At 37.7% G+C, this 27,816-nt stretch overlaps 5 protein-coding genes across 8 annotated transcripts; 1 reads left to right on the forward strand and 4 right to left on the reverse strand.

The window, feature by feature from the left end:
* Positions 1-1,979: 1,979 nt before the first annotated feature.
* Positions 1,980-6,677, reverse strand: LOC119069082. 3 transcript variants are annotated; one of them, XM_037173004.1, is made up of 12 exons: positions 6,489-6,677; positions 6,254-6,422; positions 4,082-4,329; positions 3,890-4,019; positions 3,711-3,819; positions 3,411-3,500; positions 3,141-3,347; positions 2,967-3,074; positions 2,799-2,901; positions 2,634-2,742; positions 2,392-2,576; positions 1,980-2,334 (listed from the first exon to the last, which is right to left on the reverse strand). In XM_037173004.1, exons 1-12 carry the CDS (start codon positions 6,660-6,662, stop codon positions 2,077-2,079), a joined length of 1,890 nt encoding a protein of 629 aa, XP_037028899.1. In that variant the 5' UTR covers positions 6,663-6,677; the 3' UTR covers positions 1,980-2,076. The 3 variants fall into 3 exon arrangements, with proteins under 3 accessions (XP_037028899.1, XP_037028978.1, XP_037029071.1); XM_037173083.1 differs by having other exon boundaries at positions 1,981-2,334; positions 3,411-3,488; XM_037173176.1 differs by lacking the exons at positions 3,890-4,019; positions 4,082-4,329 and having other exon boundaries at positions 1,981-2,334.
* Positions 6,678-12,002: 5,325 nt separating this feature from the next.
* Positions 12,003-14,452, reverse strand: LOC119068419 (conserved oligomeric Golgi complex subunit 2). Its single transcript, XM_037172027.1, has 5 exons — positions 14,273-14,452; positions 13,747-14,199; positions 13,099-13,683; positions 12,362-13,032; positions 12,003-12,300 (listed from the first exon to the last, which is right to left on the reverse strand). The coding sequence occupies exons 1-5, from the start codon at positions 14,342-14,344 to the stop codon at positions 12,021-12,023; spliced, it is 2,061 nt and encodes a 686-aa protein (XP_037027922.1). The 5' UTR covers positions 14,345-14,452; the 3' UTR covers positions 12,003-12,020.
* Positions 14,453-18,896: 4,444 nt separating this feature from the next.
* Positions 18,897-19,997, forward strand: LOC119073793 (dnaJ homolog subfamily C member 17). Its single transcript, XM_037179570.1, has 2 exons — positions 18,897-19,081; positions 19,158-19,997. Exons 1-2 carry the CDS (start codon positions 19,004-19,006, stop codon positions 19,968-19,970), a joined length of 891 nt encoding a protein of 296 aa, XP_037035465.1. The 5' UTR covers positions 18,897-19,003; the 3' UTR covers positions 19,971-19,997.
* Positions 19,998-20,055: 58 nt separating this feature from the next.
* Positions 20,056-21,715, reverse strand: LOC119073365 (ubiquitin-like protein 7). Of its 2 annotated transcripts, none has more exons than XM_037178815.1 (4): positions 21,469-21,715; positions 21,041-21,243; positions 20,650-20,890; positions 20,056-20,585 (listed from the first exon to the last, which is right to left on the reverse strand). In XM_037178815.1, exons 1-4 carry the CDS (start codon positions 21,638-21,640, stop codon positions 20,149-20,151), a joined length of 1,053 nt encoding a protein of 350 aa, XP_037034710.1. In that variant the 5' UTR covers positions 21,641-21,715; the 3' UTR covers positions 20,056-20,148. The 2 variants fall into 2 exon arrangements, with proteins under 2 accessions (XP_037034710.1, XP_037034798.1); XM_037178903.1 differs by having other exon boundaries at positions 20,056-20,582; positions 21,469-21,712.
* Positions 21,716-22,245: 530 nt separating this feature from the next.
* LOC119079985 (prostatic acid phosphatase-like) lies at positions 22,246-27,141 on the reverse strand. The gene is made up of 5 exons (XM_037188182.1): positions 26,917-27,141; positions 23,735-23,830; positions 23,213-23,667; positions 22,887-23,136; positions 22,246-22,464 (listed from the first exon to the last, which is right to left on the reverse strand). The coding sequence occupies exons 1-5, from the start codon at positions 27,076-27,078 to the stop codon at positions 22,246-22,248; spliced, it is 1,182 nt and encodes a 393-aa protein (XP_037044077.1). The 5' UTR covers positions 27,079-27,141.
* Between the last annotated feature and the right edge of the window lie 675 nt (positions 27,142-27,816).

Below are 27,816 nucleotides of genomic sequence, written 5' to 3' on the forward strand. Positions count from 1 at the left end.
TCGTAATTTAAGGCCACAACGAAATGACCCTTGAAATGATCCTCATTCAGGCCCTAGTTAGTAAAATCGGCATAGAGCATTTAAGATCACCTTAGATATTCAATAGTGGGCACATTGCCATAGTAACCGTGGAAAAACTCTGGCTACGCTCGCGTGTGCAAATTATGTGAATCCACGGTATCCAGGATACCGGGAAATTTTTAGGAAAAAAAATCGGATACCGGGAAATTGAATGATAGCTGAATAAACCAGCGGGAAATATATGTGCGGGAAGCCAATTTTACATTTTTGGTTACCGGGAAATTTCGAAAATTTCTACTCGGATTTCGGATACCGGGAAGAAAACATAATTTGCATATGCGGCTACCATCCGCGCCATCCTTAGCTGTATATGGACTAACATGCAACTAACGACACGCTTTGATCTCATTAACCAAATCGACATGATTAGTAGCTCCATCTATGATCTGTGCATGGAAGTCTATATGCTGCGACTTCAAGCCGAAAAATGCCTAATCTTATTACACTGGTCTCTAGACAAAACAGTCGAACTTTTCGACCATTAACACGATATTTAACTACGCAGGAAAATCAAATACGATAAATAAAATAAGGAAACACACGCCTGACAATTCACATTTTGGGGAATGATGAGGATCGATTTTTGGAAGTTTTTTGTCGAAAAGCCGTGGTCGGCAAAACTTTCCATCTTACACTTTACGAATGGAGATTTCGATCTCCATCTTGATCTAAAGAAAGCTTTATCAGTCAGCTATTAACTGTCATCAATAGGGATGATTACAGAGAAAATATTCACCGATATATGCAACCAGCCCCCGAAAAGACATTAAAAAAAGAATTTAAAAAAATTCTTCAAGAAAAAATTCCCTGTGCTATATTCTAAGTGCAACCAAGGGTCAGGCGTTTAAGAAAAAGTTTAACGCACTTTAGGCACATAGATTTCTAGAAATCAAAAGTCAAATTTTTGATTTCTTGAAATTTATTTGGCGGCATTTTCCGACTCCCTTAGCACTTTCCGGTGTGCCTAAAGTTGACAAGTCGCAATAACCGGCAACGTAATTCGACCCACCCTATATGTTCACGCATTGCAGGAGGTGCATCTCCAACAAATTAAACAATTCGGGGTGGAGTTGTTCTTCTTTGCTGAAACAAATTCTCTCTCTCTCTTCTAAAATAGCCAACTAGATACGATTTTGGTCTCTTATTTGACTTATGTCACAGTTAGCTTCGGTGCTAGATAGAGCATTGTTGCAACCGAATTTCGAGTCAATCGTCACAGAAATGTGAAATGGAAAAATTGTGTTACTTAACCGTCAGAGTTCGTTGATTCTTTAGAGCGGACCAGCTGTTTCAGTAAGATTAAGTTACGTTGCATTTTCCACTGTAAATTCTATTTATAGATTGCGTTAAGTGCATTGTAAAATGGAGCGTAATTTTTTATCTCAGCAACACACAATTGATCGTGTGTTTACGTCCTTATTTTGTGTCAAAAGAACTCGACGAAATAATCCACGCATACGACATTAGTCGTATAAATTTATACGTCAGAGAGAGCTTTTTTCTCCTTTGTTACGATCTGTCAGTTTTTCTATTTTGCGATTTAGTCATTTAGTATGGAAATGAAAAATAAAATTGAGATATCTTTGCTGTTTTAAGTGGTTTTTCATATTTTTTGGACCAAAATGTTTTAAAGTGTGTTTGGAATCGATTGGCATTAACAGATTGTGTGAAAATATTTTTTTCTATTTTATTATTTTATTAATGTCAATCGATTCCAAACACACTTTAAAACATTTTAGTCCAAAGATATCTCAATTTTAGTTTTCATTTCCATACTAAATCGCAAAATAGAAAAACTGACAGAACTGACTGACTGACTGACAGAAAACTGACTGAAACAAAGGAGAAAAAAGCTCTCTCTGACGTATAAATTTATACGACTAATGACATGGATTGATTGATTGGTTGGGGTAAGCTTTTAAATTTTCTACACTTTTTTTGGCTCCTATTTTTCGGCCAATTCAAACTTTTATTGTAAGCCGTTCAATTCGTACATTACTGATAAAACTGACGATTATGTTTGATGGATAAGGATAAACCTTCCAATTGCACCGGAATTCCTATCTTCCGATAAAATCGAACGAAAAAGATTTCGGAAACGAAAACCGCAGTCGAAATACCACATCCAATTCCCCATATTATGAACACTCCGCTCATATGATCAATTTGCAAACTGATTGGCATTGGTTTATCTTTACGCCTTGATGTGGCGATAGCCAATTGCACTTTCCAGTTTTGATACTTTGCTGCAGCCTGAAATTAGTCAGAAACTTAAACGATGCACAGCGCACACATTCGATTCGGCATTACACAAGTTTCCCAGTATTTGAACAAACCACTCTGAACCACATACAAGACATGCATGTCGTACAGATTCTTCAACGGCCACGTTTTATACTGATATGCAACCACATGTCCCCAATAAAAATCGTCCCGAATCAATCGCAAAAAGCTCGTCTTTTCTACGGTCAGGAAATCACCAATAGCAAAATGTCCTGGACAAGAAAATATCTTTTGAATGGAGGAAACTTGTTTCGCTTCGGTGTGATTACCGTATTGCAATGTTTCTAGTGGGTAACAAAAATCGTCAGAATATGGACGCGTTCCCAAAGCTTCCGTCGAAATTAGTTCAAAAGAATTGAACAGATACTCGACAATTGGCTGGAATATAAAATGATTACATGACGTTGGCTGTATCAAAAATCAATTCTGAATACATCTGGAGCATCTTCCAGTGATGTAACCCATGCATGATGCCAGGCTCCCCATTTCATTTTCCTTTCAGCAAATTGTCGATTTGTGTCAATGGGTTCTTCGAATCTTTAATTTAAGGGGCATCCCGATAAGAATCTTAGAATTTAGCACAAATGCATCGGTTAACTTACTGCGGAACGGTTGTCATACCAGCGAGTTCGCCAGAGTATGCGCTTGCAATCAACATGCTTGAGATCAATGCACAGACTGTGATGATCGTTTCCGGTAGATGTCGTAGTCTAAGAGATAATTCGATTAGTCTCCCGGTCTCAATGATATTCTCTTTTCAATCATTAATGGATTACACGAAATTTCTCGATTGAAGCAATGAAATGGCCCACACTTCGAACCACGTGGATGAAGTACTGACAACTGGCTGTTCTCGATGAAGTCTCGATGAAGCAAGTCTTGCCAAAATTATTGCCATTATACAAGCGAATAATGTTGCAAATTCAGCCGCCCACATCATATTTGAGAATGGTAAGACTAGCAGCACCAATCCGATGCGCTGTCTATAGTCATGTTCATTGAATTGATTAAGTGAAACAAGGTTCAATTGATGGTTTTTCACTTACTTCGGTTTTGGACACATTACGGTGGCAGCGCTTCGTGTGAATGGGGCAGAAAGATCCAAAAAAAAATGGAATTGATGCCTTAAAGTTTCACTTGATATCAGTAGTAGGTCGGGACTATTTTTGGGAAAATATTTTCACTGATTTTCCTGAAATTTTCCACATTTCACTGAATTTCCCACATTTAGTAAAAATATTTTTTGTGAAAATCTCGGAAAATTCAAGGAAAATATAGGAAAACAGTTTCCCAAAAAAGTCCCTGGTGGTCAGTCTAACCGGCGTGTATTCACTACGCATAATTACCATGAATATTGACCACCGACTCCGATATCTGAACGTCGTTCATACGTATTTCCTAGAGATCCGTCGCCTGTACCGTTATCATAAACCGTTCCCCATGTATGCTCCTCATCTGGAAATCAGAAAACGATCAGTTTTCCGTTACTCGTCGATCATACACCAGAAATTTCTTGCTCTCGAACCAATAACAATGTGTAAGGTGCAATTGTACAGTTTGCAAAATTCCAGTGCCAACAATGTTTCAGTTCCATCAACAAATAAACTTTTGCCATCTTCCGAGCCGTCCAGATTCGCATTTCCAGTGCCGGGTGGCTGGAAAATTGCACCACAATATCGACTCACTAAATACATGCATGAGACCGAATTGTACTCACAACTTCCCACCACACATTGTACGGTGGATAATTGAAAATGGACATCCGAAGAGGTTGTCCTTTCAAATCGAACAATTTGTCGGGGAATAAATTGGCATTCGCATAGAATTGCCCAACGTTGAATGTATCCAAAGTTTGCAGACTCGAATGATTGTTTCGATTGTCGATTTGTGTCGTTATCAAATCGTATGCCATATCCGTGCCATTCACACCGCGTGTGGGAGAAATTATCAATAGATTTGGGATATCTAAACAACATAAAAAAAGGTGGAATCATCACAATTCTTACCGGCGTCGGCCTCGTGAAATGGATTTATCCTCGGGATAAAAAGATGAAAAGAATCGTTTTTGTGTGTTTATCTTTTTATTCCTGGTCATGTCATGGATTTTACATGCTGAGAGCGTCGAAAGACGTGCTTGAATTATGAAAAGTACGGTTTTCGACAGGGACTAAACTAAGGAACATCGCAGGTAAAAATACACCCTTAACATGACCGAAAAATTTAATTCCATTTAAATCGTAATAGCACATTTCGTACCTAGGACTGAAAGTCTTTTCTAGTGTGTGACTTCGTCGCACTTTTTCTCCGTCCAATATGAAAAATACTATTCGCCTTCGGCTCTGTCTGGAAACTTCTCACACGCTAAAAAAGACTTTTAGTCCTAGGTATGAAAAATACTATTATTTATCTGTCTAGAACGATAATCTCGAGCTTATCCCTCTAGGGAGTTTTTGTTTATCTCGATATATCTGTTCTCGACAGATAAAATATGATATGCACCTATTGCCAGACTGTTATTTTGACGTATAGGCATTATGGCCCACGCCTTCGGCTAAGGCAATAATGTCCTACACGTCAAAATACCAATCTTGGCAACAGGTGCATAATATATAATATGTCGAAAACCGTACTTTTCATGCTTCAAGAACTACTTTCGACTTTCTCAGCATGTAATAGTTACTTTCCTAACGCATACTGAAAGGCTTTTAGCGAGTGAGAGTGTTCAGCACGAGGCGAAAGTGAATCAAATTCGCTAAAATTCGCCTTTCATCATAAGTTAGGTTCAACGTTTTTCCTAAACGACGACGGAAAAACGCTACGGATAAAAATGAAAAGTCTCGTTTTCGTGTGTTTATTGACCTCGGCTACGCCTCGGATCAAAATTCACACAAAAACTATACTTTTTAGTTATCTTTTTAGTCGTGTAGTAGTTATTTACATAACAATTGATAAAATGTGGAAAAGTAGAGGTGTCGTGTGAATTTTGTAGATCCGAGGCGAAGTTGAGGTCAATAAACACACGAAAACACACATTTTTATCCCGAGTTATCTAATGGGTTTTTCTGTATAGGTGAGAGTGGATTGGTGAGCTAAGATATGAATCGGTCGGTAGGGAAAGTAAACGTCGAGAAGGAAAGTAACGGTTGGGAAGGAATGCACCAAAACACTCTCACTATTACAGAAAAATATCTTTCAAAATATCCCAATACACACAAGACGTGTGTTTTCGCTTGGGCTTCGCCCACGCGTGAACACCCATCTTGTGTGTATTGGAGTATATTGAAATGCCTTTGAAACCTAAACCAATTTTCTTGTTTTCCCTAGGTGTGTAATAAGCCACTTTTGACACTAGGGAAAACAAAAGCATGGAATAGTACATTACTATGCAAGGGAAGTAAAGTGATATCTCGTATCCAGATGAGAAAAAGTATCCGAGGGCGGCAGCCCGAGGTACTTTTACTCATCGTGATACGAGATATCACTTTAATTTCCGTGTGTAGTACGACGTTTTACTATGCGAGTGATGTAAAGGTTATTGCCTATACATGTAATAGCCTTATTACATGCACCAGCATAGTAAAATACTATTCATTGTTTCGTAGTTCGTTTGTCTTTGAAATCGGTCGGAAATCGTTCTTTTCATCGAATTTTATGAACTCTCGACGCCCTCAGCATGTACAATCCAATTCAAAACTCAAAATAAAGGTGAAAAGTCTCGTTTACATTGGCTTATTGACCTTGCATCAACAAATGCCCACGAAACCTGGACTTTTCCAACTGTTTATCCCTTCTGTTATGTAAACTTGTATACATAACTAGGGATGAAGGAAGAAACAACACACGAAAACTGGACTTTCCAACCCTAGTTATGTAGACAACTGTTCTTAACCTTCAACAGATTTTTGTTGCGAAACATCGTCGATGTAGTTCTTATTTTCATCCAAGTTCGATGGAAGAGCCACAACATATGTGCTGCTGTATCGTCGCTCAGTTGAATATCTAACTGCTTCAAATGAAATTAGGAAATCAACGGCTGAATTGGGAGTTACTATGAATGCCTACAGAGACATATTATACTATAGGTGAATCAAATTGAACAATTTCATCGGAATGTTAACGTTCACCTGACAATAATTTTCGATGCCAATTCGAACGAATTGGTCGACATTTGTCCGATTCTTAGTTGATGCCTCATATTTCATCCAAATCATATTCGGATAGTTTGCGTCCGCTTCGAAATTAATGCCGTCGATTTGATTCACATCGAAATTTGTCCATAATATGCAAATGCAGTACATTTGAGCTAGATAAGTTGTAACTGAAATTGGACTACGATTAAAATTGCGAACAGCAGCAATGCCAAAATGCTTCTATACCGATATGAGACAAGAGTTGATCAACCGAGTCACTTAAATTAACGATTTGCATTTTATTTTTCTTAGAAACGGTCCTTTCCAAGAGGGAAGCCGTACTGAAGAGTCTTGTGTTGTTCTTAATGGTTTTTATGGTAAAATTTCGTAGGCAGAACTTTATCAGCTCATCCAAGTGGATTTTCATGAACATTGCGTGTAATTGGTTGCTCTTTACAATTATTGGTCTGCAATTCATAATTTTTCGATTGCATTCCGTGACCAAATAGTCAAACAACCGAAAACTTAAAAACAAATGAAACGGAAATTGCTTCCGACAATATTTGCTACTCAATTAGATGGACTTTCGTGCATAGGGTATGAAATTCTGTCAATAAAAGTCTTCATTTGAACTTGAAGAAACAATGTAGCACAGACACAATAGTTATTTTCATGCCTAGGACATGAATTTCACAATTTTTCTCGTAATTTAGGCCATCAGCATAAAACGTTGTGGTCGGTTTATTTTAGGCACTTCCGCTTGTCGCTCTAACTTCCACCGACCTACAGCCAACATCAACCACCAATTAAATTCACTTGCAAACGATAACGAAACTTCTGAAAACAAGTTTCTCACAGTTTTGTCAGTTATGTTCTTCGGAACAGCTATTTACGTGTCTGTTGTGGGTGGTAGATCTTAGGCAATTTCGCGAGCTGTAGCCCGAACGAAGCGAATTTCGCTCGGGTTTGAAATTCCCTATTTCTCCCAGCCGTGAACAGAACGTTTTTCATATGTGCGAGGTGTGATTTACCGTTTTGACGATTGATCGAATGACATTTCTAGTGAGAAAAGTGCAGCACTTTCTCTACTGTGGGGAGAAGATAGAATCTTTCTCACTTGAACTGTCACTTAGTTTATGCTTTATGTATCATTATCATGTGCATTTGATATTTTCTATTTCTCCACGAAACAATATATCAATTTGTTTAGTCACGGCAGAGTAAAGTAAACCATGTAGAAGCGCTTGATTTGACTTTGAATTTAACCTTGAATTATCTAGTAGCTTAATTTTTGCGAGTTCATTTTAAATTGCTAAGCTGTTGTATTGCTTTGTTCCGAGCAATGTTGAAAGTTTTTTTATTTCAACGTAAAAAGTACAGTCTCACAGGTCCCTCATTTGACGTTTAAAAAATGAACCGCTCCAGCCTGGTTTATTTTTCTCTGCCATGGCTTAACCCAAAGAAATAGGAGAATACAAATTCTCATGTCTTGGGCACAAATTTCGGAATTTTTCTCGTAATTTAGGCCCTCAGCATGAAAAGTTGTATACGCCTCTTATCTGTGGTGGACGGCTCTCTTCGTTCGGGCTACAACTCACGAAATTACGTTAAATTTACCGTCCACCACAGATATGTAAATAATTATTTCTCACCTGAACTGTCATCAGAGAGAGCGTCAACAAAACGTCATATTTTCACAAGATTTGAGTGTAGAAAATAATGTTATTCACACCGCACCGATTAACTAGTTATTAGTTCAACAAGGGAAAGTTGGAAATTGCATTTCTAGGGTGTTGCTTGTGGAAAATGGAATTTCCAACTTTATCCCGAGTAGCGTTTTTCATAACAAAAGCCTCCGGAGGGGAGAAAATGACTATTTTCACGTCTGCGTTGTGAAAAACGTTGTGTTCAACCCTCGGACAAAAAGAAAATTCCTACTGGAGCGAAGTTGCGGCGCTCGCTTCCCTCTGGCCACAAACATCGTTTTTATTGGAATTTCCTATTTTCGCCTCTCGGTAGAGAAATAACTATTTTTATCCAAAATGGCGAATGCTGAAACTGTCAATAACAACTAGGATCAAAACGCGTTTCCAATGGCTCTCGTGAGTGTTATGCTGAAAACAAACGAGGAATTGAAAACGTGTTTTGGTCCTAGTTTTCATTGACATATGCAGCAATCGCAATTTTCGATAGAGAAATTTCTAACTTTATTTGACAGTTGCGACAATTTCGCCATGAAAACAACAAGGACCAAAACACGTTTTCAATGCCTCGTTTGTTTTCAGCATTAAGCATTGCATTTTAATGTTTCAATAAAAGTACTTCTGTAACCTTTCATAGTAAGCAAAAATTGAATCAATAAATGAACCTTAAACTGCATACTGAAAACACAAACAAATTATGGATAATCGTTCACTTACAAGCTATTTGAATTTGAAAATATGAATCATTTTGAATTTAACAAAAAATATCATTAAACTTGAATGAACGGTTTGATTGAATAGTCGATTCAGAATATCGATGAATAGAAATTTGATTTCTGTACAACAACAACAAAATTGAATGAGTCGATTTACAAAGGACACATTGATGACTACAGAGTATCTGTGAATAAAAATTCGACGCAGGGTAAATATATGATTGGGAATTTTATTTACTGAAAATATAGTGAAAGTAAATAAATTTGATCGATTTGAAGCCTGAGTTTTGAACAAACTTTGGTAACGACCATTTGAAATTTGAACCATTTGTTATTTGTATGACATGACATTCATATTGTTTTATACGAGTAAACACCGCACATGCACGACAAAACTTAAAATTTTTTAAGTATTTTAGCAATTCTTCATACTGACGAAAAAAAATCGCAGTGTGACAGCTAATATCATAGCTGCCATCAACAGACTCCATAAGTGTCCATTCCACTCAACAAAAAGTACTCCGTGAGAGAGCCGTGAGAGAGCAAACTGTCAAATAAACAAAGAAAAAAATTGAAAAAATTCAATTTTGTCTCTCACACGGAGTACTTTTTTGGTAAGAGGAAACTAAGCATAAATAGGGTACTGAAATTTGACAGTGTGCAACACAACTGTAAAACACTGTAAAAAGCCGTTTCATGCCCAGTGGTACTCTATTTGGCAGCTGTCGACTATGATTACTTTTGCTTGAATAGAAGTGCGTTTCTACGATGGGTACTGTTTTGGAAAATTATAATTGGGAAATAACTTTCTAAAATTTGATCCTATTATGAGGGATAATTTTGATAAAAATTTTCTGTTGCCACCATACTAGTTCATGTGTGACATTGTCAGCAACTTGAGGTAATTTGCTGAATATGCAAAATGTGTTTGTTTTTATGCATCTATGTATCAAACGCAAGTGATTGAAGGGATCAGTGGATTGCGTTCTTTCTTTGTATCCCATGTATACTTTCGACAAAACTACAGCTGGAGACATTTCTCAGCTGCTACGAACTCCTTTTTCTTCAGTGTAGAGAATTAATAGTATGCTTATTACAGAGGTCAAATTAATCTATTTGTAATTGGATCAACAAGCAGCTGTCTTAAGGAAGTGTAGATTTCAGTAATAACAAATCATTTGTTAGTTTGTTTGTTGTACACGTGTGGAATCAACGAACGTACGTAGGTGGAATGGAATACAAGCCTATCCTATAAAGTGTAATGTTTGCTTGTCTCTCTATAGGAGCCATAGGAGCCCAGATGGAAAGTCCTAGAGTCTTGAAACTTGGCATACCGACTAATGACGCGTAAATTTTTATTTGCATGTTTGCGTGGAAATTTTTGACGCGTGAAAATAGTTTTTGAGAAAATTTTTTCTTTCGACGCGTGACTTTATTGGGCAAGATATTTTTCCAACGTGAATCATTTTTAACGGTTTTTTGAAACATAAAATTTGTTTGACGCGTGACATTTTGGGGAAAATATTTTTGTAACGCGTGAGAATATTTTCAACGCGTAAAAATATTTTAGAACGAAAACGTTTCTTTGACGCGTGAAAAAAAAATTCGGCGAATATTGTGGTTATTGCGCCGAATGCAACTACGCAGAAAATTTATAGCGCTGCACTTCAAGAATGTAAATTTTGGTGCGGTCGCCCAGATACAGATACGCGGGTGACACACCACAGTCAATGATAAAATGGCCGAATTTATACAAAAATTCACCTCTTGTGATGATTCTCGTCGCCTTGGTGAATTTTTTTTACTTGTAAAATCATCAGAAGTTGTGTGTTCCCGAGTATCTAATTAAATTGCGATTTGCGTGACTTCCCCGAATTTACCGCCCTAATAATCACCGCACTTGTCTTCAGAACATTTTCTGAGAGATGAGAGAGTGACAGCTCTAATTTTAATACATTTTATGAGAAATGAGACAATGACCGCAATCATAGGGGTAGACTACCGCACTTATTTTCAATACATTTGAGATGAGAGATGAGTAAGTGCGGTTGTTGTGTTTGACAGTTTTGCGAATATCGCAAAAGTATAATTTTGTCATTAAAATAATCCCGAGCAAAGCCGGATACCACACTAGTTCAAACTAAATGGAGAAACTCAGGCAGGGGTAAGCGAATATTGACTATAATTCTTGCTAGACTACAGCCACCATCATATAGTGTATATGATTCAATCGATACCATATACTGTAGAAACGAGCGCGACCATTAACAATATTTTCGTATCTTCAAAGAATGGTAATTAGCGACCAATTTTATCAATGAACGCATCGAGTAGGTGTGGTCAAATGTCGGTCCTGAGCACATTATATAGGCTTTGTAAACGCGATCATTTTCGTAGTAATTCGACATAAATTATGAGCGCATTCAAGATAAAACGGTCGATTGGCTATGTCCACTACCCAGTCTCATTGCCAAATTATTGGCTCTCTGAAAAAATAAAAATATGATTCAGGAATGTTATGTCTGAGATAAGTGTGAGACAAAGGTAATAGATCTAACAACTGTTATGTATGCAACAAGTTGCGAAATGAGGTTGTTTTCGTCACTAGATGCGGTGTTTTCGAACGGGCGAAGTGAAATCCTGAATACGTCACCCAAATGAGGCAAGGGAAAGTTCACTTTTAGCAGCGCCGTAGCAGAATATTTATCATTAGGTATGGTCGAATCTGCGGTGCGCGAAAAAGAGTAATTCACAAAAGTAGTTGCCAGAGACCTCAAAAACCCACTTTTCAGAGTATATGGTCTGGCAGAACTTCAGGTGGCGAGAAATCAGACTTTTTTTTTAATTTATCGACAGCGTGGACAGAGCAGAAATAACCAAAAACGGTACGAAAAAATCTTCAAGATTTTTGTTGAAGTAAAGAATGGTCTAACGTGTCGTTACTCAGAAATTTTCAGTTCAGTTTTGGATTTCTCACTAGTTTTTCGGGGTCTCTCGACCACTAGAATTTTTTTGGAGTGGTCTATCTCGCGCGCTCTGCAGAATAGACCAACCCTATTCATCATTCACAGCACTGAAACAATGTCTCGCAAACTTTGAATAACATTTTATTTCGCAATTCTAATTTTGGTTGACTCTTCCACTAGTGCTTTAAGCTCATCGAGTTTGTCTACATCACTGATTGCAACGCCAATTTTCTCGATCTCCGTAGCCCAGTAAATGATATCCACCTGCAACTGAAGTCGAATTTTATCGTCGTCACTTAGTCCCTGGCGATCATTGGCACTGGTATTCAATGTTGACTTTTCACGCAAGTTCTTCAATCGCCTCAGGGATTCTTCAGTTTTCTGCACGGATGTTAACACATCAACCACAGACGAATAGTATCTGCAGAGGTAAATGTTAGAAATCCGACAATGGCACATCATGTGAACGAAAAGAAACTTACTGGACATTAAGCGTCGAAAATAGATTGCGGCAAATTTGTCGGCACGTCTCGTCGTCAACATCACCGGAATACTGTTGCTTAAATTGTCTGGACGGGTCCAGCATTTGATCAACATAGCCGCACGGTTTCGATGGAATATCTCGATTCGTTTTACGATACAGTCTCGGTATATCGTTGACTTGCTTGATGTTGCTTACACTTCTGCCCGCAATTTCCTGGACGATTCGATTCGCGATTTTGTCACGCCTTTCGTTCAACAATTTGCTCGAGTCTAGGAAATTTTGCTGCAAGGTGGTTGCATGTTCGGTGACTTCTGCGGGTGCCAGTTGAATGATGGTTTTGGCTTGTTCAACGAGGAGATTTGTCATTCGATCGATGTCCGAATGGATGGAAACGTAGAACTCAATTCTGTTCATTTCCGGATCGATGTCTTTGATTTCGATGCATTCGTCGACCCACACCGACAGTCGAGATATGATTTGTAGCGTCAGTTTGTAGAAGCGAATGAAAATTTGTTTTATATAAATTCCCTCCGACCAACAGCTTTGAATGCACTGAAAGCCGGTGATGAATGGGAATAAGCGGAAACCATTTTGTGGTTTGACTAACGATTTGGTGACTGAATTGCTGCAGACTGATTCCAATTTGCCGCCAATTTCTTGGAATCTTATCTGTGGATTCAATACACGGATCAGGTTATTATGAAGGAGTCATCGCCATATCGTCTTGAGACTTACCTGGAAGTAAACCGGGAGATTCCATCTCAATTGGAATTGCTTGTACTGGCCATGCATTCGAAATTTGGTTACTTCGTTCGAGTCTCCTACTAACTTCTCCAATCTGTCCAGAAAATCCACTGTGTCATTGTATTTGCGGTAGAACAGATCAGGATTCCCCGGTGCAAATATCGACGACATATGAGTTTCCAATCGTTGCTCAGTTTCACACCAAAAACTGTTCAAAAAGAAGTCGAATCCCTTCGCCCGATTCGTACGTGTCAACGACATCAATTGCTCCAAGTCGCTTCTGGCAAAAGCCAAAATTTGTTCGTAGATCCTTGACAAGCCTCGCGGTGAATTTTGCAGTGACTTTTCGGTTATTATCGACTGTAAATGCTTGCTGACCACTTTCTGGCGATAGATCGCCTCGACGGCCTCGTATTCACTCAATGTGGCGTAGATGTGCAAACATCTTTCAATTTGATCCGGGTTCGTTGTGTTCAGACATTGCAGGAAGTGCGCCTCCAGCCAATTCAACAATTTGCGGTGTAGTTGTTCGACTTTGCTGGAACCGAATTTCGACTCAATCAATTTGTCACAGAACTGAAACAGGAGAACATGGTGTTAAAACTGGCTTAGTCTGGTCGAAAGATCAGTTTCGCTTACTTGCAAATCGTAGACCAATTGAACGTAGCAAAAGGCCGCTCGTTCCAACAATGTCGGATTCAGGTTGGTCAAACTGATTTGATTCTCCAGCAAATTCTCCAAATTTCCAATCAAGTTCCGCACCTTTCCCACACTCTGGACACTTTTCAAATAATTTCTCAAAATCTTTTTCTCCGTTAAGGCGTTCTGTAGCTCGTTCATCGTATCGGCTAGGGTCATCTTCACCACAATTATTTCCTCTTTCAACTGGCCCAATGGTATTTGTATGCCATCGATTGACTGATTGAGCCCGTTCAGATTCGACGACAGATTCACGAAATCGGCATAGTCTTGGTTGATCAATTCGATCATAGCCGAACGCAGTACCTTCAAGTAAATGCCCAAATCATCTCGTAATGCTTCCAGGCCGGTATTGCGGTTTTTGTGCAGGAATTCGTCAACAGAAAATGTTGTCTGTAAATCGGTATAACGTATAATGACGTGTCGAGGATACACCTTTTCTAGTTGCAAAGACTGTCAGTCCTACCTTTACGAACTCGTTCTTGTCGAAACAAAGCTCCGGCGGACCAGCAGGAAGATTAAATAAGTCGTTATGCATGTTGTCCTTAAATTAGGTGGTAGAAATTGATGTAATTATTGCACTAAAGTGATGTGCTTCTGGTGCACTTATCACATATTTTCGTATTTCGATTTGAAACGTCAATGGAATATTGGTTTACAGGTTTACATTCTTTGGATTAAAATAATTTGAACTTTTAGTTGCATATGGTCAGCTGTGTCAGTCAGAGTCATTTCGACTGTTATGATGAGAGAGGAGGAAATATAATTTGGATCAGTTATTTTAACTTGCCTCGGGCGATATGTTAAAAAATTGTATATGAAAATGCAATGACAAGTACCTCTTGGCAAGTTATTTTTAACTGGTCTTCGGAACTCTCGCTCTGATCGTAACAGTCTATTCTACAGACACTTTACAAGATCTTTACCTTAAGACATGAATGAAGAGACCTACAATTTCAATAGTCTGTTAACGGAGAGCGGAGATCAGTTAAATTTAACAATGTTAAAAATGAAAATTAAAGTTTGAATTTTCGAAGTATTAATTTTGTATGTGTTTCTTCTCTCATTGTGACATTAGGGTCAGTTACGTTCAACTGAGCCGAAATACAGATTTCGTTGTTGACACTTTATATACTGTTAATGGATAGAGATTTTGGCTCAGTTACACTTAACTTTGACGCTTGATTATGAATTTTGACAATTTTTTGAATTGATTTTGACGATGACTCTTTACTTATTTACAGGCGCGCCGACTTCTAGGTAGCGTTGGGTGCCGAAGCACCCAACACTAGAATTTGTTGGGTGCGTAGCACCCAATGAAATGGTAGACTTTATCCAGAACTGATATTCTAATTTCAGAAAAAAAATGTCATATCTTAGGCAATTCTATGTATTTCTCACTATCAGAGCTATTCATTTTCTCTTTGAAATGACTTCTTCTACTCTATCAAAACCGACAAATCAAACCGAGAGTACAGACTACAATTAGAATTTCTGAAGAAAGTAGAAAGCAATGACAAGAATTTGTCGACACAATCTTAACAATTTTAACTCCTAGAATATGCAGATAGTATACTTTTATATGTCTTCGTGGTAAGACTAACATTATGCATCAGCTCGGATAGGGAGTTTTTGTTTATCTTTGCATCGACACATAAAAAATGATATGCATCTATGTCCAAATGTTTATTTTGACGAGTTGGATTATGACCCTCGCCTTCTGCTTAGGATCACAATCACCAACTCGTCAAAACAAACATTTGGGCACAGGTGCATAATATTTAATATGGGTTATGGTCAAGTTAATTGAGTTACAAGTTTCGTACATATTGAAGCATTCAGTGAATTATGTTGGCTATGTTTTGCGGTAACAATAAGTCTATTATTTTTCTTCATATTTTCATGCCAACGTGAATTTGAAGATGTAGACTACGGGCCTAGTCAACAGCTTCCGCTGAGTGCTTCATAATATACAATATTTCTTACTAACTTGAGAATGTCCCATATATTTATGTTTCCAATTCTATGCTGAGATTTTTGGGATATTCACTTACATTTTGTTCCATAACTTTTCTAAAAAGTATCTGAAGATGTCAAAGGAGAAGAAGAGCGATTTTGCTCCCGAATCATGAAAAAAGCCAAACTAAAAAAGCATTTGAGTCACCATTCCTGACGTAATTTCAGTGAAAACTTTATTCACATTAAGAATGGTGACTCCTTTTCCATTGAGGTTTTCATTTAAGTTAAGTTATAGAAGAAAGCATAAGTGAATGAATCCGAAAATCTCAGCATCGAAATGGCAAAATATAAGAGTAGTTGATTTTTGTTACAAACAGCTCCACACCCAGGAACGTTTCTAGTTGCCTAAAACACGAAACAGACTTAAAAATTTCTCATTATTAGGGCTCAGAAATACAGTGGGTTCTTTTTAGTTCGGAACATATTTGAGATTTATTAGAGTTTTAAAAGTCATCGATGCTACCAGTCAACAAAATGTTTCCAGTCTATGATATTTTGGCACAAAATTTGAGAATACCTTAGCGAATTCAAATTTCACGAAAAGGTATCATAGACTGGGAAGGACTTAATTGAATGGGACCATCAATGACTTTTAAAACTCTAAAAAATCTAACATTGTGCTTTTTAAAGATGAACACATTGTATAACTCAAAATAACTTTAGGTCATTTCTGGAAAATATAAATCCTTTGTGATCTTGTGTTAGCTCGAGATTGTAAAAAATCTTGGTTGTGCTAACTTCAGCCACATAGAAAATCAGACCTAGGCGATGGCAAGCGAAAACTCAGCCAGCCCTATTTTTCTCTTCATTATCTTTTCTATAATAGATTAAGGATCGGAAGGAAAACAAACAAAAAATCGAGTGATGGAAAGTGATCATTTGCTACACGGTATATGTTAGTAAAATGGCATCAAGAGCTCTAGAAGAAAATCTACGATTTTGTTAATCTTTCCTAACAATTTGTCCTACAAAGAACGGATATAAAACCGCTAGCTCAAATAAATTGGAATAGGTCTGGTGACATCTTAATGTCATCATTGTGTGAAATTTAAATATTTGTCACCGTTCTCCGTGTAGGGAAAGTTCTAAATTTCCATTGTAAATAATTCGGCGCTAAACTTTTCAATTTTATATCAATCATTTATCGGCTTTTAATATTCAGAATTCTCTGTGCTATTATTGATGCCACGGTATGCCGTAACAGGAACACCTGTGTCTGTTGAAATTTTAACTGACCATAGTTCTGCGCTTTCTATAAGCGGCTTTGCAATGAAAATTTATCTTGGAGCATTAGCACCCAACACCCAAAACGAAAGTCGGCGCGCCTGCTTATTTATTATCAAAGAAGTGATAATTTATTTAATTTAAAAAAAAACTAAAATTCATTATTTATAAAACGCCCAAATGTATTCTTTTCAACAAAGCATCTATATTTCTTTAACGTTGAGAGAAATTTCGTCTTATTTAGATCTAACTGGCCTGACTGGCCACGAGGGCCATGCCAAAATGATAGAAGATACTCATACTCAAAACTCATACATCGAAAATTCGGATTTCGATTTATTTTCATTCAAAAAATTTTAAAATTGATACCAGGCCACTGGCCTGACGCCAGTTAGGTTTAATTGATCTTCGTTCTCAATAGCACCAATAGCACTCATTAGACTGTCATGATGAAAGAGACGGAAATATAATTGGCATGTAATTAAAGTGATAGCTATTTAATAAGAAATGATCACAAGAAAATAGGAAATGATCACTAGAAAAAGAGAAATGATCACCAAAAAATAAGAATTTGATCACTAAATATATGCAATTTTACCACTAACATATGATCGTCTCGAAATAAGAAATGATCTACAATTTTCGAATTTGATTACAAAAAATAAAGAAATGATCGTGCAAAATAAAAAATTTGATTGCAAGAAATAAGGATATGCTATCTATTATTCTGTTTGATTATTAGACGATGCAAGAGAAAAAAAAATTAACACCTAAGTTACCAACACCGTTCCGGCGCCCGGCTCGCATTGCGGCCCTCCGCTTCGCTACGGGGCAATGGGCCGGATCGCTCGGCGTGTTAAAACGCTTTTTATGTGCAATGAATTACACAGACTAATTATTAGACGATGCGAGAGAAAAAAAATTAACTCCTAAGTTACCAACACCGTTCCGGCGCCCGGCTCGCATTGCGGCCCTCCGCTTCGCTCCGGGGCAATGGGCCGGATCGCTCGGCGTGTTAAAACGCTTTTTATGTGTATTCGTTCGGACTTTTAGTGATCAAATTCTTTACTTTTAGTGATCAAATTCTTTATTTTTAGTGATCAAATTCTTTATTTTTAGTGATCACATTTGATTTAGCGGGTGGTAGGTACTACTTGTGATCACTTCTTATTTTAGGTTGATAGAATCTTATTTCGTAGTGTTATATTTGAAAAACTGGTTGTGATCACATTCTTATTTTCCTGCAATCATTTTTATTTTCAAGTGATCAATTCTTATTTTAGATTTATCGCTTTTATTTCTTCCCAATATAATTTGGACCAGCTATTTAAACTGGCATTGAGTGATTTCTCATAATTTATATGAAAACATTTCGACTGCTAACGGCGAGTGAAGATCAGTTAAATTAACCTGGCAATGTCAAGTAATATCAAGTTCGAGTTTCCCAAATACAAATTTTAATGAGTTTCTTCATTAATTTCGGAACTGCCGTCAAGGCAAGTTATGTTTAACTGAACCGAAACATCTGTTCGTTAACCTGTTCAGAAATTTGTTATCCGCTGAAGATCGGCTCTTCCTACAATGTTTATATAATTTGCTCCCCAAAGACGGCTGGCACCAAATTTTAACGATTTAGTAAGTTTTTTTCTTTTAGTAGTATACCCATGCATCCACCTTGGACCTTGCACAAAACGTTCTAGTCAATAGGAAATTTCGATGCCACCGCATTGTAGACCAACTCAGATGTTGCGTAATCTGTCCTACCAGGATTTTGATTAATTTAAGCTTTTCATAACGTTAGGTCGTATGGTCTGTATTTCACCAGTATATCAAACTGGAACAACAGAAGAAGAAGGTAAACGTCGCAAGTTGTTTGGCCCACCGATTGTCGAATACGTTTGTTGTGCTCTATTCGTCGAAAAGTTTAGTTTATTTTATAAAATAAGTCGCTGCAATGCTTGACCTTAAAAACTTGGGCACCGTAGACCTGTATGGTCTGTTGGGTATATTGATCACTGCTACAGACGCTGATGTAAGTTATCTGTTATGTCAACTTAAACATCCTTTTCATTTTCAATCTATCGTTCTCGTCCTGCTTATAATTTCAGATTCGAAAGGCCTATCGAAAGAAGGCGTTAGAATGCCATCCAGACAAAAATCCGGACAATCCCAAAGCAGCCGAACTCTTTCACGATCTATCGAAAGCATTGGAAATCCTATCAGATGAATCAGCCCGTGCCGCATACAACCGGGTAATTGAAGCGAAAAAGGCGGCCGAATTGCGAAATCAACAGTTGGACAGTAAGCGACAAAAACTGAAGGCTGACTTGGAGGAGCGTGAACGTCAGGCCAATTTGAATCAAGCCAGACGACAGACCTATTCAACCGTTGCCAAATCACCGGAAGATGCACTCAGAGACGAAATTGAACGATTGCGGAAGGAAGGATTCAAATTGTTGCAGGAAGAACAAGAATTGATGCAGAAACAGTTGCAGGAAGAACGGGTAAAAATGAACAGCAAGTGGGACTCGGCACAGCATCGCATCAAAATCAAATGGTCGGCATCGAAGGGCGACACATCGAACGGCGGATACACCAAAGAGTTGCTCGAGAAATTCCTTCACAAATACGGCGACATTGTGGTGTTGGTCATGTCGCCGAAAAAGAACGGCAGTGCGCTGGTGGAATTCAAAACGCAGGACGCTGCCGAGATGGCAGTTTCGTATGAAAAGGGACGAATGGAAAATCCGTTGACATTGGAGTGGGTTGGTGATCCTCCGAAGAGCCGCAACAATCCGAGTGGATCGAGCACAATATCGGACAGTGATTATGAAAGCTTAGTGTTAAGGCAAATGCGACAGGCAGAGGAACGGAAACGATTAATTGAAGAAATGTTAAAGGAAGATCGGGATGAGAGCTGAGATTAAATCTGGTTGTTTGTGTAAGTCCACTGGAAATGTTTTTTACTTGAGACGGTCATGATGTGGAAAGTGGAAAGTCTGGGAATGTTTCGCAAATTTTTTAAATTTAATTTTCTTATAAAATCGAAAGGGGGTTGGAAGGTTCACATCTATTCAGTTCGTAATCATTAACCAAAAATTAAGCAAAATTGCCAAGTCCTAAAACTAGAGTAACAGCCGCCTCAACATTACCGTTGCACATAAGGAGCGCCTGTAGATTACTATTCTCTTCCGTCAGACCCATGTCTCGCATTATCTGCAATTCGGCTGCATACCGTTGAGTGCTATTATCGGTAGGAGCTTCCACTGACGTTGCTTCCACCGTCGATGTGCTGGGATCTGCAGTCGAAACGGCCGATGTTTGAGTCGGTGGTGTTGTATTCGACGTGGTAGCCATTTCCTCATCATTATCACCTGTCCGCTGAGCGATGCTCGACAATGAATTCAACGATGCCGTACCAGCGAATAATAATGCGGCAGCCAATTGATTACGACTGATGCGTTGACTGTCGTTACTGCGACTGGGCGATGCCTGAGGAGAGTCGCCTTCAGACGATTCTGATGAATCTTCAGCTGCAAGAGGAGGTAAGAATTTGTTTAGAGAAATTCGTTTTTTTTTTGTTGTGACCTTGGATCATACTTCTTATCCGTTGTGCTGGATTGACGGGATTTTTCTTCATCACAGCGATCATAGTTTCAGCCATAAATTTGGCTGATTTGATTAGGATCGGATATTGATCGCCAATGAGTTTAGCCTGGTATGAGTGGATCATTTTCTCGAGCAGAACGGCGTCCTTTAATATTGCAAAGGCACCAGTATCACTGTAAAATTCTGGGTACCTTTCGAGCACCTTATTGATCACTTCCGGACGAATGACTTTCTGTGGAAACATAAAAGCAAAATTTGCATCAATGTCACAGAGGGGACGGGACATTTCTCAACGTTTAACATCGTCAGGAACGATATTATCGTCTAAAAATCGATATTGAATATTGCCACTCGTCGCAGAAAGAAATTGTTCGAAACTTACTGGAAACAGATTATTCGGACGGCTGTTGAAGCATATGCTGCGATACGCTTTACTAGCATCGGCTATCTCTTCCTCTGTAAATGCAATTGGTTCCGGTTCCGGTCTGTCAGTTTTATCGAATACATGGATGGTGGATCCCGACTTGATTCCTTCTTTGCTGAGTTCAACTGAATCATCCAGCACTGAACCGCAATACACCAGTTCTGTAAGAGACAGTTTGGTGAAAACGGAGATGTGTAACCGTGTAACGTCTAACATCGCACATCAATAATGGTTTTTTTTTATTCGAACCATCAAAACAAGAGACGCCTTTGGCAACATTCCAAAGATTTTCTTTTGTTTTTTGTATAGCACAAGAGCGCAATTTCCACCACGAGTCAACACATAGTGCGTGCTTTTGTTTTCAATGACCTGTAAGTTGACCTTACCTAATGCAGACGGTCCAGATGTTTCCGAATGATTTCCGAGCAGATCGTCAACCAGCAATCGTTTCAAATTTTCCACTTTATATGTGGAGTATGCATTCTCGTCGAGCTTATGGGCAATCCTTTCGTACGGCTTTCCAGATAGTCTGATTCCGAAAAATAACGTGACAGCCATTCTGTCTTTACACAAAGTTACTCAGCAAATTAAATATTATTCTGATGTGCGTCAAAACAAAAACTCAGAAGAGCAACGGAGAACAACAAAATAATGAATTTGTCAAAATCAGGCCTGCCAATATTGAAAGACAAAAATCTGCGTTCAAGGTATAATCTTGCAGGTTGTGATGACGGAAGTATTATAAGCGCTGCATGCAATGCAAATCCACAAAAACTCACGGAAAAAATAACTACATCATCACGGCGACGGCAATCATCACAAGACGCGGTGTGAAAGTCATCAAGTGTGTTGCCCGCGTATCTCTATGTAAGTCATTTTGAATAGAGTGTTATGATGAAAGAGAAAAAGATATTTTGACAAGTACCCCAAGGCATGTTAAAACAAACTGGTCTTCTGTCCTCTCGCTCTCAACGTACCACGTTGAAAGAGAACCAAATACTTTGACAAGTACCCCAAGGCAAGTTATAATAACTAGTCTTCGGTTTTCTCGCTCTGATCATAACAGTATATTATGTGAAAATAAAGGTCTAGTACTTATTTGCTCTTCCATGCCCATCACATTATGAAACAAAAGCTTTAACGTAATTCGAAAAATCATAATTTTATTCGTCCATTTTACATTCGGTGGTGAAGTTATTTTTCGGCAAAATATCATCGTAAAATTCATACATAGTCGACAACGGACACATAGTTCCACAACCGGGAATATGAATCGGATCTGGAGATTCGTTCGAATTTTTGTAAAATATCTGCACGTAATGGTCGTTCTTGTACTGTCTCAGTTCGAAGATTACAGCAGCAGCATAGGGAATGAATTTGTCCTGCAAAATCAATTTGTTCAATTGCTTTGTTGCTAACGATGTTCATAATACTATTACATAACTATGGATAAAAAGATGAAAAATAGATTTTCGTGTGAATTTTGTTGATCCGAGGCGAAGACGCGGTCAACAAACACACGAAAACAAGAGTTTACACTTTTATACCGAGTTATGTAATGGATTTTACATGCTGAGGGCGTCGAAAGAAGTGCTTCAAACATGAAAAGTACGGTTTTCGACGCATGTAGCAAAAGCTACAACTTTCGAGCACTTCAAGCACTTCTTTCGACGCCCTCAGCATGTAAAATCTATGTAATGTATACAAATGAAAAGACTAATTTTCTAGTGTATGTTGACCTAGGCATCGCCTCGGATCAGCAAAATTCACACGAAAACTCTACTTTTCAACTTTTTTTGCTTACGTCAAAGATGTTGAGAGAAATTAACAAATTGAAGATATTGAAATCGTGAGTACTGTAGATGAACAACTTTCGGTTCGGTTGAAGCGAATGTTGAACTTTACTGGAAAAACGGTCCAGTAAATCCTTTAACAAAAATCCAGCGGAAAATTTGGATAAATGTTTCGTTGCTGTCGGCAGTAAAAAAGCGTTCAGTGCAGCTTTGTAAAATTTTTCATTGTTCGGATACAATGTCTGCGACCATTGAGGGAGGCTGGAACAGACAAAAACGAAAGCTTGCTCAGCAATTTACACTCATTGACCAATGGTAATTTGTCTGGCAAACTTACGATAGATTGTGAGTCCTTTGACACAACCATGAGTCATAAATGTCCGTTACACTCCATATATCATCGAAATGACTCACCGTCGCTCCGGTATGTATGGATAGAAATTCGTACAACGGCTGATTCGTTTCTCGGAACAATTTCATTTCAACCGATTCGACATATTTGTCAAAAGCAGTGTGGTACGATGGACACTCAGGCATCGTACCAGCAAGCAAATTATCAGATGTTACAGGCGTTGTGTGTATCGGAATCGGTTGCCATAACAACAGCGAGTTCCAAATTTGATTCTTTACCGGCGGAAACAGCCCCGCCAAATTAACTTCTGCACTCATCAACGTTCGATCGGTATCGGAAGATTGCACGAATACATCGCTTACGTGGTACGTGCTGCTTAAAAAATGTTTGTATCTGCGACGAAGCCATTGTCCTAATTCAAGCTGCTGCTGCTTTCCCAGCTATGAATTTGTAAAGAATTTTTGCTTTATGAAAGGCGAAGAAGCATGAGATTTGACCATGAATTACGTTTGTTAGTTGACCCCATCCTTGTGGCCAGTATGAAATGTCGTATTTGTCACCAGGGTATTGCTCGAAGGGACTTCGATCGCCATGTCGATGCAGCTGTTGAGAAAAATGTATCAGTGTATTTTGTTCTAGTTTGTTTAGGCTAAAAGTGGATCAGTCAACACTTTCAGTGTATTTTGGGCGAAAAGTAGACCAGTGACCACTTTCAGCGTATTTTGGGCGAAAAGTATACCAGTTACCACTTTCAGCGTATTTTGTTCTAAAAGTGGATCAATCAACACTTTCAGATCAGTGACCACTTTCAGTGTATTTTGAGCGAAAAAAGACCACTTTTTGAGTATTTTGGGCTAAAAGTGGATCAGTCAACACTTTCAGTGTATTTTGGGAAAAAAGTAGACCAGTGACCACTTTCAGTGTATTTTGTTTTAAAAGTGGATCAGTCAACACTTTCCGTGTATTTTGGGTGAAAATTAGATCAGTGACCACTTTCAGTGTATTTTGAGCGAAAAGTAGACCAGTGATCACTTTCAGTGTATTTTGTTCTAAAAGTGAATCAGTCAACATTTTCAGTGTATTTTGGGCGAAAAGTAGACCAGTGATCACTTTCAGTGTATTTTGGGCGAAAAGTAGACCAGTGACCACTTTCAATGTATTTTGTTCTAAAAGTGGATCAGTCAACACTTTCAGTGTATTTTGGGCGAAAAGTGGATCAGTCAAAACTTTTAGTGTATTCTTGGCGAAAATTATATCAGAGTGAACACTTTTAGTGTATTTTGCAGGGTAAGGCAGGGGCACTTTTAAGTTTTTTGAGTAAATACACACTTTTCCGTACCTTTTTGCAGATTCGAAAAGTGTGTAATTACACATTTTCTTTGTAAAAAAAAAGTGTGTAGAATACACACTTTTCAAAAGTTTTTACACATTCGACATTTAAATTTCGTATATAGCATCCTCAACGTTGTTACAATTAACTTTGTTTTAACTTGGAAACCGGGACTATTTTTGGGACTATGCCTAGATTTCCAAAATTTGGTCAAATTTGTAACTTAAAAAACATATTCGACAAAATTTTAACATAGTTTTATTTTTGTACACTTTCGAACCAAAATCTTAAAATTTTGGTGAAGTTTCGAATTTTTGTTTTATGTTTTACATGTGACTGGAAAATTTCGGTTGTATTCGAGCCTTGATTCTAGCGATATAGTTTATTGTAATGATTCAATAAATAAAATATAGAAATCATTCGAAACTGAAAAATATAACTGCACGTTGAGCACAAGAGACAAGAGACTATTTTACTGTAAAACATACCTCACATAAACAAGAACAAACCGCAGCCCCACAAAATCTTTCTCTGATACGAAAATCATTCTCGTAGAATTCGGAACAGTTAAACTTTGTTGAAAAATAAGAAACCGAGACAGCTTAACTAACAAAATTTTATTTGAAATTATCAGAACAACTAAAAGATAAAACTAAAAGATGTTGATAAAGAGCCACCGTTAAAGTTTAGCCGGTCATTTAAAATTTATTATTTCAACAAATGTTTTCTTTTCGAAAATGCTATTTGCAGTTCCTGCAAATAGTGGTTCATGGAGACTATTCGCAGTTCCTGCAAATAGTGGTTCATGGAGACTATTCGCAGAACATTTTTCTTTAAAATGAAGAAATTCGAATTCCTTAAAAATGTTTGAAAATGACTGAAAAATAGAATACAATCGTGAATCCACTGGCTGAAAAAAGTTTGAAAAAGTCTGTGGAATTCCAGTCCACAGTTACCAATTTATACTTTAAATTAAAGTCTTTAATGGTAAACAAACTCAACGCTGTTGGTAATTATTCACCAAAGTTATCAATAGCACATAATTATAATCGTCTCTTAAACAAATCTTAAGTACAACTAGTGCATATGAATGTTTGAGAATTTTTGTACCGAAAACTTTCAAAATAGAGCCAGTGCAAACAATAATCACATCGTACTTGATAGTTCGATAAAGCAGAATTACATTTTGAACAATTCCATTGATTTTCTTGATGTTAGCTAATTCATTCTGTAGAAATGCAAAACATGTATCGTCGACAAAACTTTCGATTGTCCAGCAGACATACTACTCTTCATCTACCACTAGATGATTAATGTCGCTTCGGTTATTCTTTTGGACAGATTTGATTTTTGTCGCTCGCTTTGCGTTTCGTTCCTATCGTAGTCAACTTTGATCCTTTTGGTCGAGTCGACCCAGGAATTTTAATATCAAGAATTTTGATATTGTAAATGGTGGACAATATCGCAATAGGTAGACTGCAACTGAATGTAGTTTGTTGAATATCAATATTTTTCGACGGGAACACTTTGTCGATTTTATTTCCCACTTAACCATTCATTTTCTCTCAACAATTGGATACGAATCGGATGGTGTTTTTGTCGATAAATCTAGAGTTGACACGCCACATTCAAATTACTAAGCTAGATCGGAACGGTCGGCTTGAAACGTTAAGCCTTTATGGGTCATCATAGATAAATCTTATTTGAAATTTCGATCTTTGTCCAAAATAAGATTTTGAGTTGCAGGTGACTTTATTTATAAGTTTTCTGCATTATTTTTAATAAGATACAAAATTTGCTTCTATATTGAATAAATTATTATTTTGAATAGTAGTCTCCATGCAACACTATTTGCAGTTACTGCGAATAGTCTCCATGAAACACTATTTGCAGTTACTGCGAATAGTCTCCATGAAGCACTTTTTGCAGGAACTGCGAATAGTCTCCATGAAGCACTTTTTGCAGAAACTGCGAATAGTCTCCATAGTCGGTCTTTTCTTTTTCCCAAAAGTGTGTAGTTGGACATTTTTTGTGCAAACATAAAAGTGTGTAGAATACACACTTCTTAAAATTTTTTACACACAGTGTGTAAAATACACGCTTAAAAGTGCCCCTGGGGTAAAGTCTTTATCAGTCAATTTCTATTGTTCGGGGTTGATAGTAATATCAAATTAAGCCAATTTTCTATTGTTTGACTGACCTTGCCTTCGAACCTCGCTCAATCACTTTCTTCGTAACGCTTATAGAGAACTGCTATATATAGTTGCAATATAGGAGAATAGAGTTTAGAAACTAAGGGTAAAATCCATTACAATTTAGTACCAACACCAACAGGCCAACCGACTAGGCGAATACTAACCACATGGACAAACACTAGATCACCCTTTCTTTGAATGTTACTTGTGCCGCGATCGCCTTCAAGTACTGCCGAATTTACTTGGAATAGAACGCAAGACGTTACCAACAAATAGAACATGTTACGATTCTCACGCAAACTAAAATAGTTTGTAAACAATTCCATCGATAAATTTTAGTTCACTGCGATATAGTATGTTCGGCTGGTTTGGTTGCACTAATAATATTTTTAGAAAAAAAATTCAAAACAGGCTCTTTATAAATAATTTCATGAATACAGACCCCGCACAAATTCACTTACAATATCATCATTTACAACGACTACAGTTAAGTTTAACGAGAGAAAAAAAAACAATGTTTGAATGTTTGACCTCCCTCAATTTTTATGAAATATATTTTGAACCAATCGATTATTATGTTCGATGATCAACTTGTAATGTAAAACCGGATTTTAGGTTCTTTCATTGAACATTTATAGCTTCAGCAAAAACCATTAATTCGGCGTTCCGTCTGTTTAAAAAAAAATGAAAAGTTTGTCATTGATGTAAGTTTAAACGAAAGCAGTTTCACAACGATTTGTTTAAAAAATTGTAAATGACGAGAACTAGTGAAGTGGACGGATCACATTCCTCAACTTTGTACAATAAAGTCGCGCATATTTAAGTGACAAATTAGTTTTTTTTGTCGATGTTTTTATACGATAGTACATTACTGTCTTGCTGGGACATTGTTGTATTTCGAGCCGAAGGTGAGGAATGCATCCCACACGCGTAAGCAAAAAATTTCCCAGCAAGACAGTACGATACTTTGTTGTCTTATGACTAGAAAATGCAAAGTGACTTTCCTCAAAATCGTCTAACTGACTCAGATGGTAAATTTAAATTTGGCTGGTTTACAGCTGCAT

The sequence above is a fragment of the Bradysia coprophila genome, chromosome II, assembly GCF_014529535.1.
Source record: "Bradysia coprophila strain Holo2 chromosome II, BU_Bcop_v1, whole genome shotgun sequence".
In the NCBI taxonomy this organism is placed as follows: domain Eukaryota; kingdom Metazoa; phylum Arthropoda; class Insecta; order Diptera; family Sciaridae; genus Bradysia; species Bradysia coprophila.

Bases quoted from the DNA above. Each gene is read 5' to 3' on its own strand.
- LOC119079985 (XM_037188182.1), bottom strand. From the start codon at position 27,078: ATGGAATTGTTTACAAACTATTTTAGTTTGCGTGAGAATCGTAACATG. The intron at 23,831-26,916 runs GTTAGTATTCGC...TTTTCTCAACAG, and splicing joins ATCTAGTGTTTGTCCATGTG to CTGCATCGACATGGCGATCG. The intron at 23,137-23,212 runs GTAAGTTTGCCA...TGTCTGTTCCAG, and splicing joins CAAAGGACTCACAATCTATC to CCTCCCTCAATGGTCGCAGA.
- LOC119073793 (XM_037179570.1), top strand. From the start codon at position 19,004: ATGCTTGACCTTAAAAACTTGGGCACCGTAGACCTGTATGGTCTGTTG. The intron at 19,082-19,157 runs GTAAGTTATCTG...TTATAATTTCAG, and splicing joins TCACTGCTACAGACGCTGAT to ATTCGAAAGGCCTATCGAAA.
- LOC119073365 (XM_037178815.1), bottom strand. From the start codon at position 21,640: ATGGCTGTCACGTTATTTTTCGGAATCAGACTATCTGGAAAGCCGTAC. The intron at 20,891-21,040 runs GTAAGTTTCGAA...ATGTTTCCACAG, and splicing joins GTCCGAATAATCTGTTTCCA to AAAGTCATTCGTCCGGAAGT. The intron at 20,586-20,649 runs GTATGATCCAAG...TACCTCCTCTTG, and splicing joins TCCAGCACAACGGATAAGAA to CAGCTGAAGATTCATCAGAA.
- LOC119069082 (XM_037173004.1), bottom strand. From the start codon at position 6,662: ATGTACTGCATTTGCATATTATGGACAAATTTCGATGTGAATCAAATC. The intron at 3,075-3,140 runs GTAATCCATTAA...ATTATCTCTTAG, and splicing joins CTTCAATCGAGAAATTTCGT to ACTACGACATCTACCGGAAA. The intron at 2,335-2,391 runs GTAATGCCGAAT...GACTAATTTCAG, and splicing joins TCAAATACTGGGAAACTTGT to GCTGCAGCAAAGTATCAAAA.
- LOC119068419 (XM_037172027.1), bottom strand. From the start codon at position 14,344: ATGCATAACGACTTATTTAATCTTCCTGCTGGTCCGCCGGAGCTTTGT. The intron at 14,200-14,272 runs GTAGGACTGACA...ACCGATTTACAG, and splicing joins ACAAGAACGAGTTCGTAAAG to ACAACATTTTCTGTTGACGA. The intron at 12,301-12,361 runs GTAAGTTTCTTT...TTACCTCTGCAG, and splicing joins TTTTCGACGCTTAATGTCCA to ATACTATTCGTCTGTGGTTG.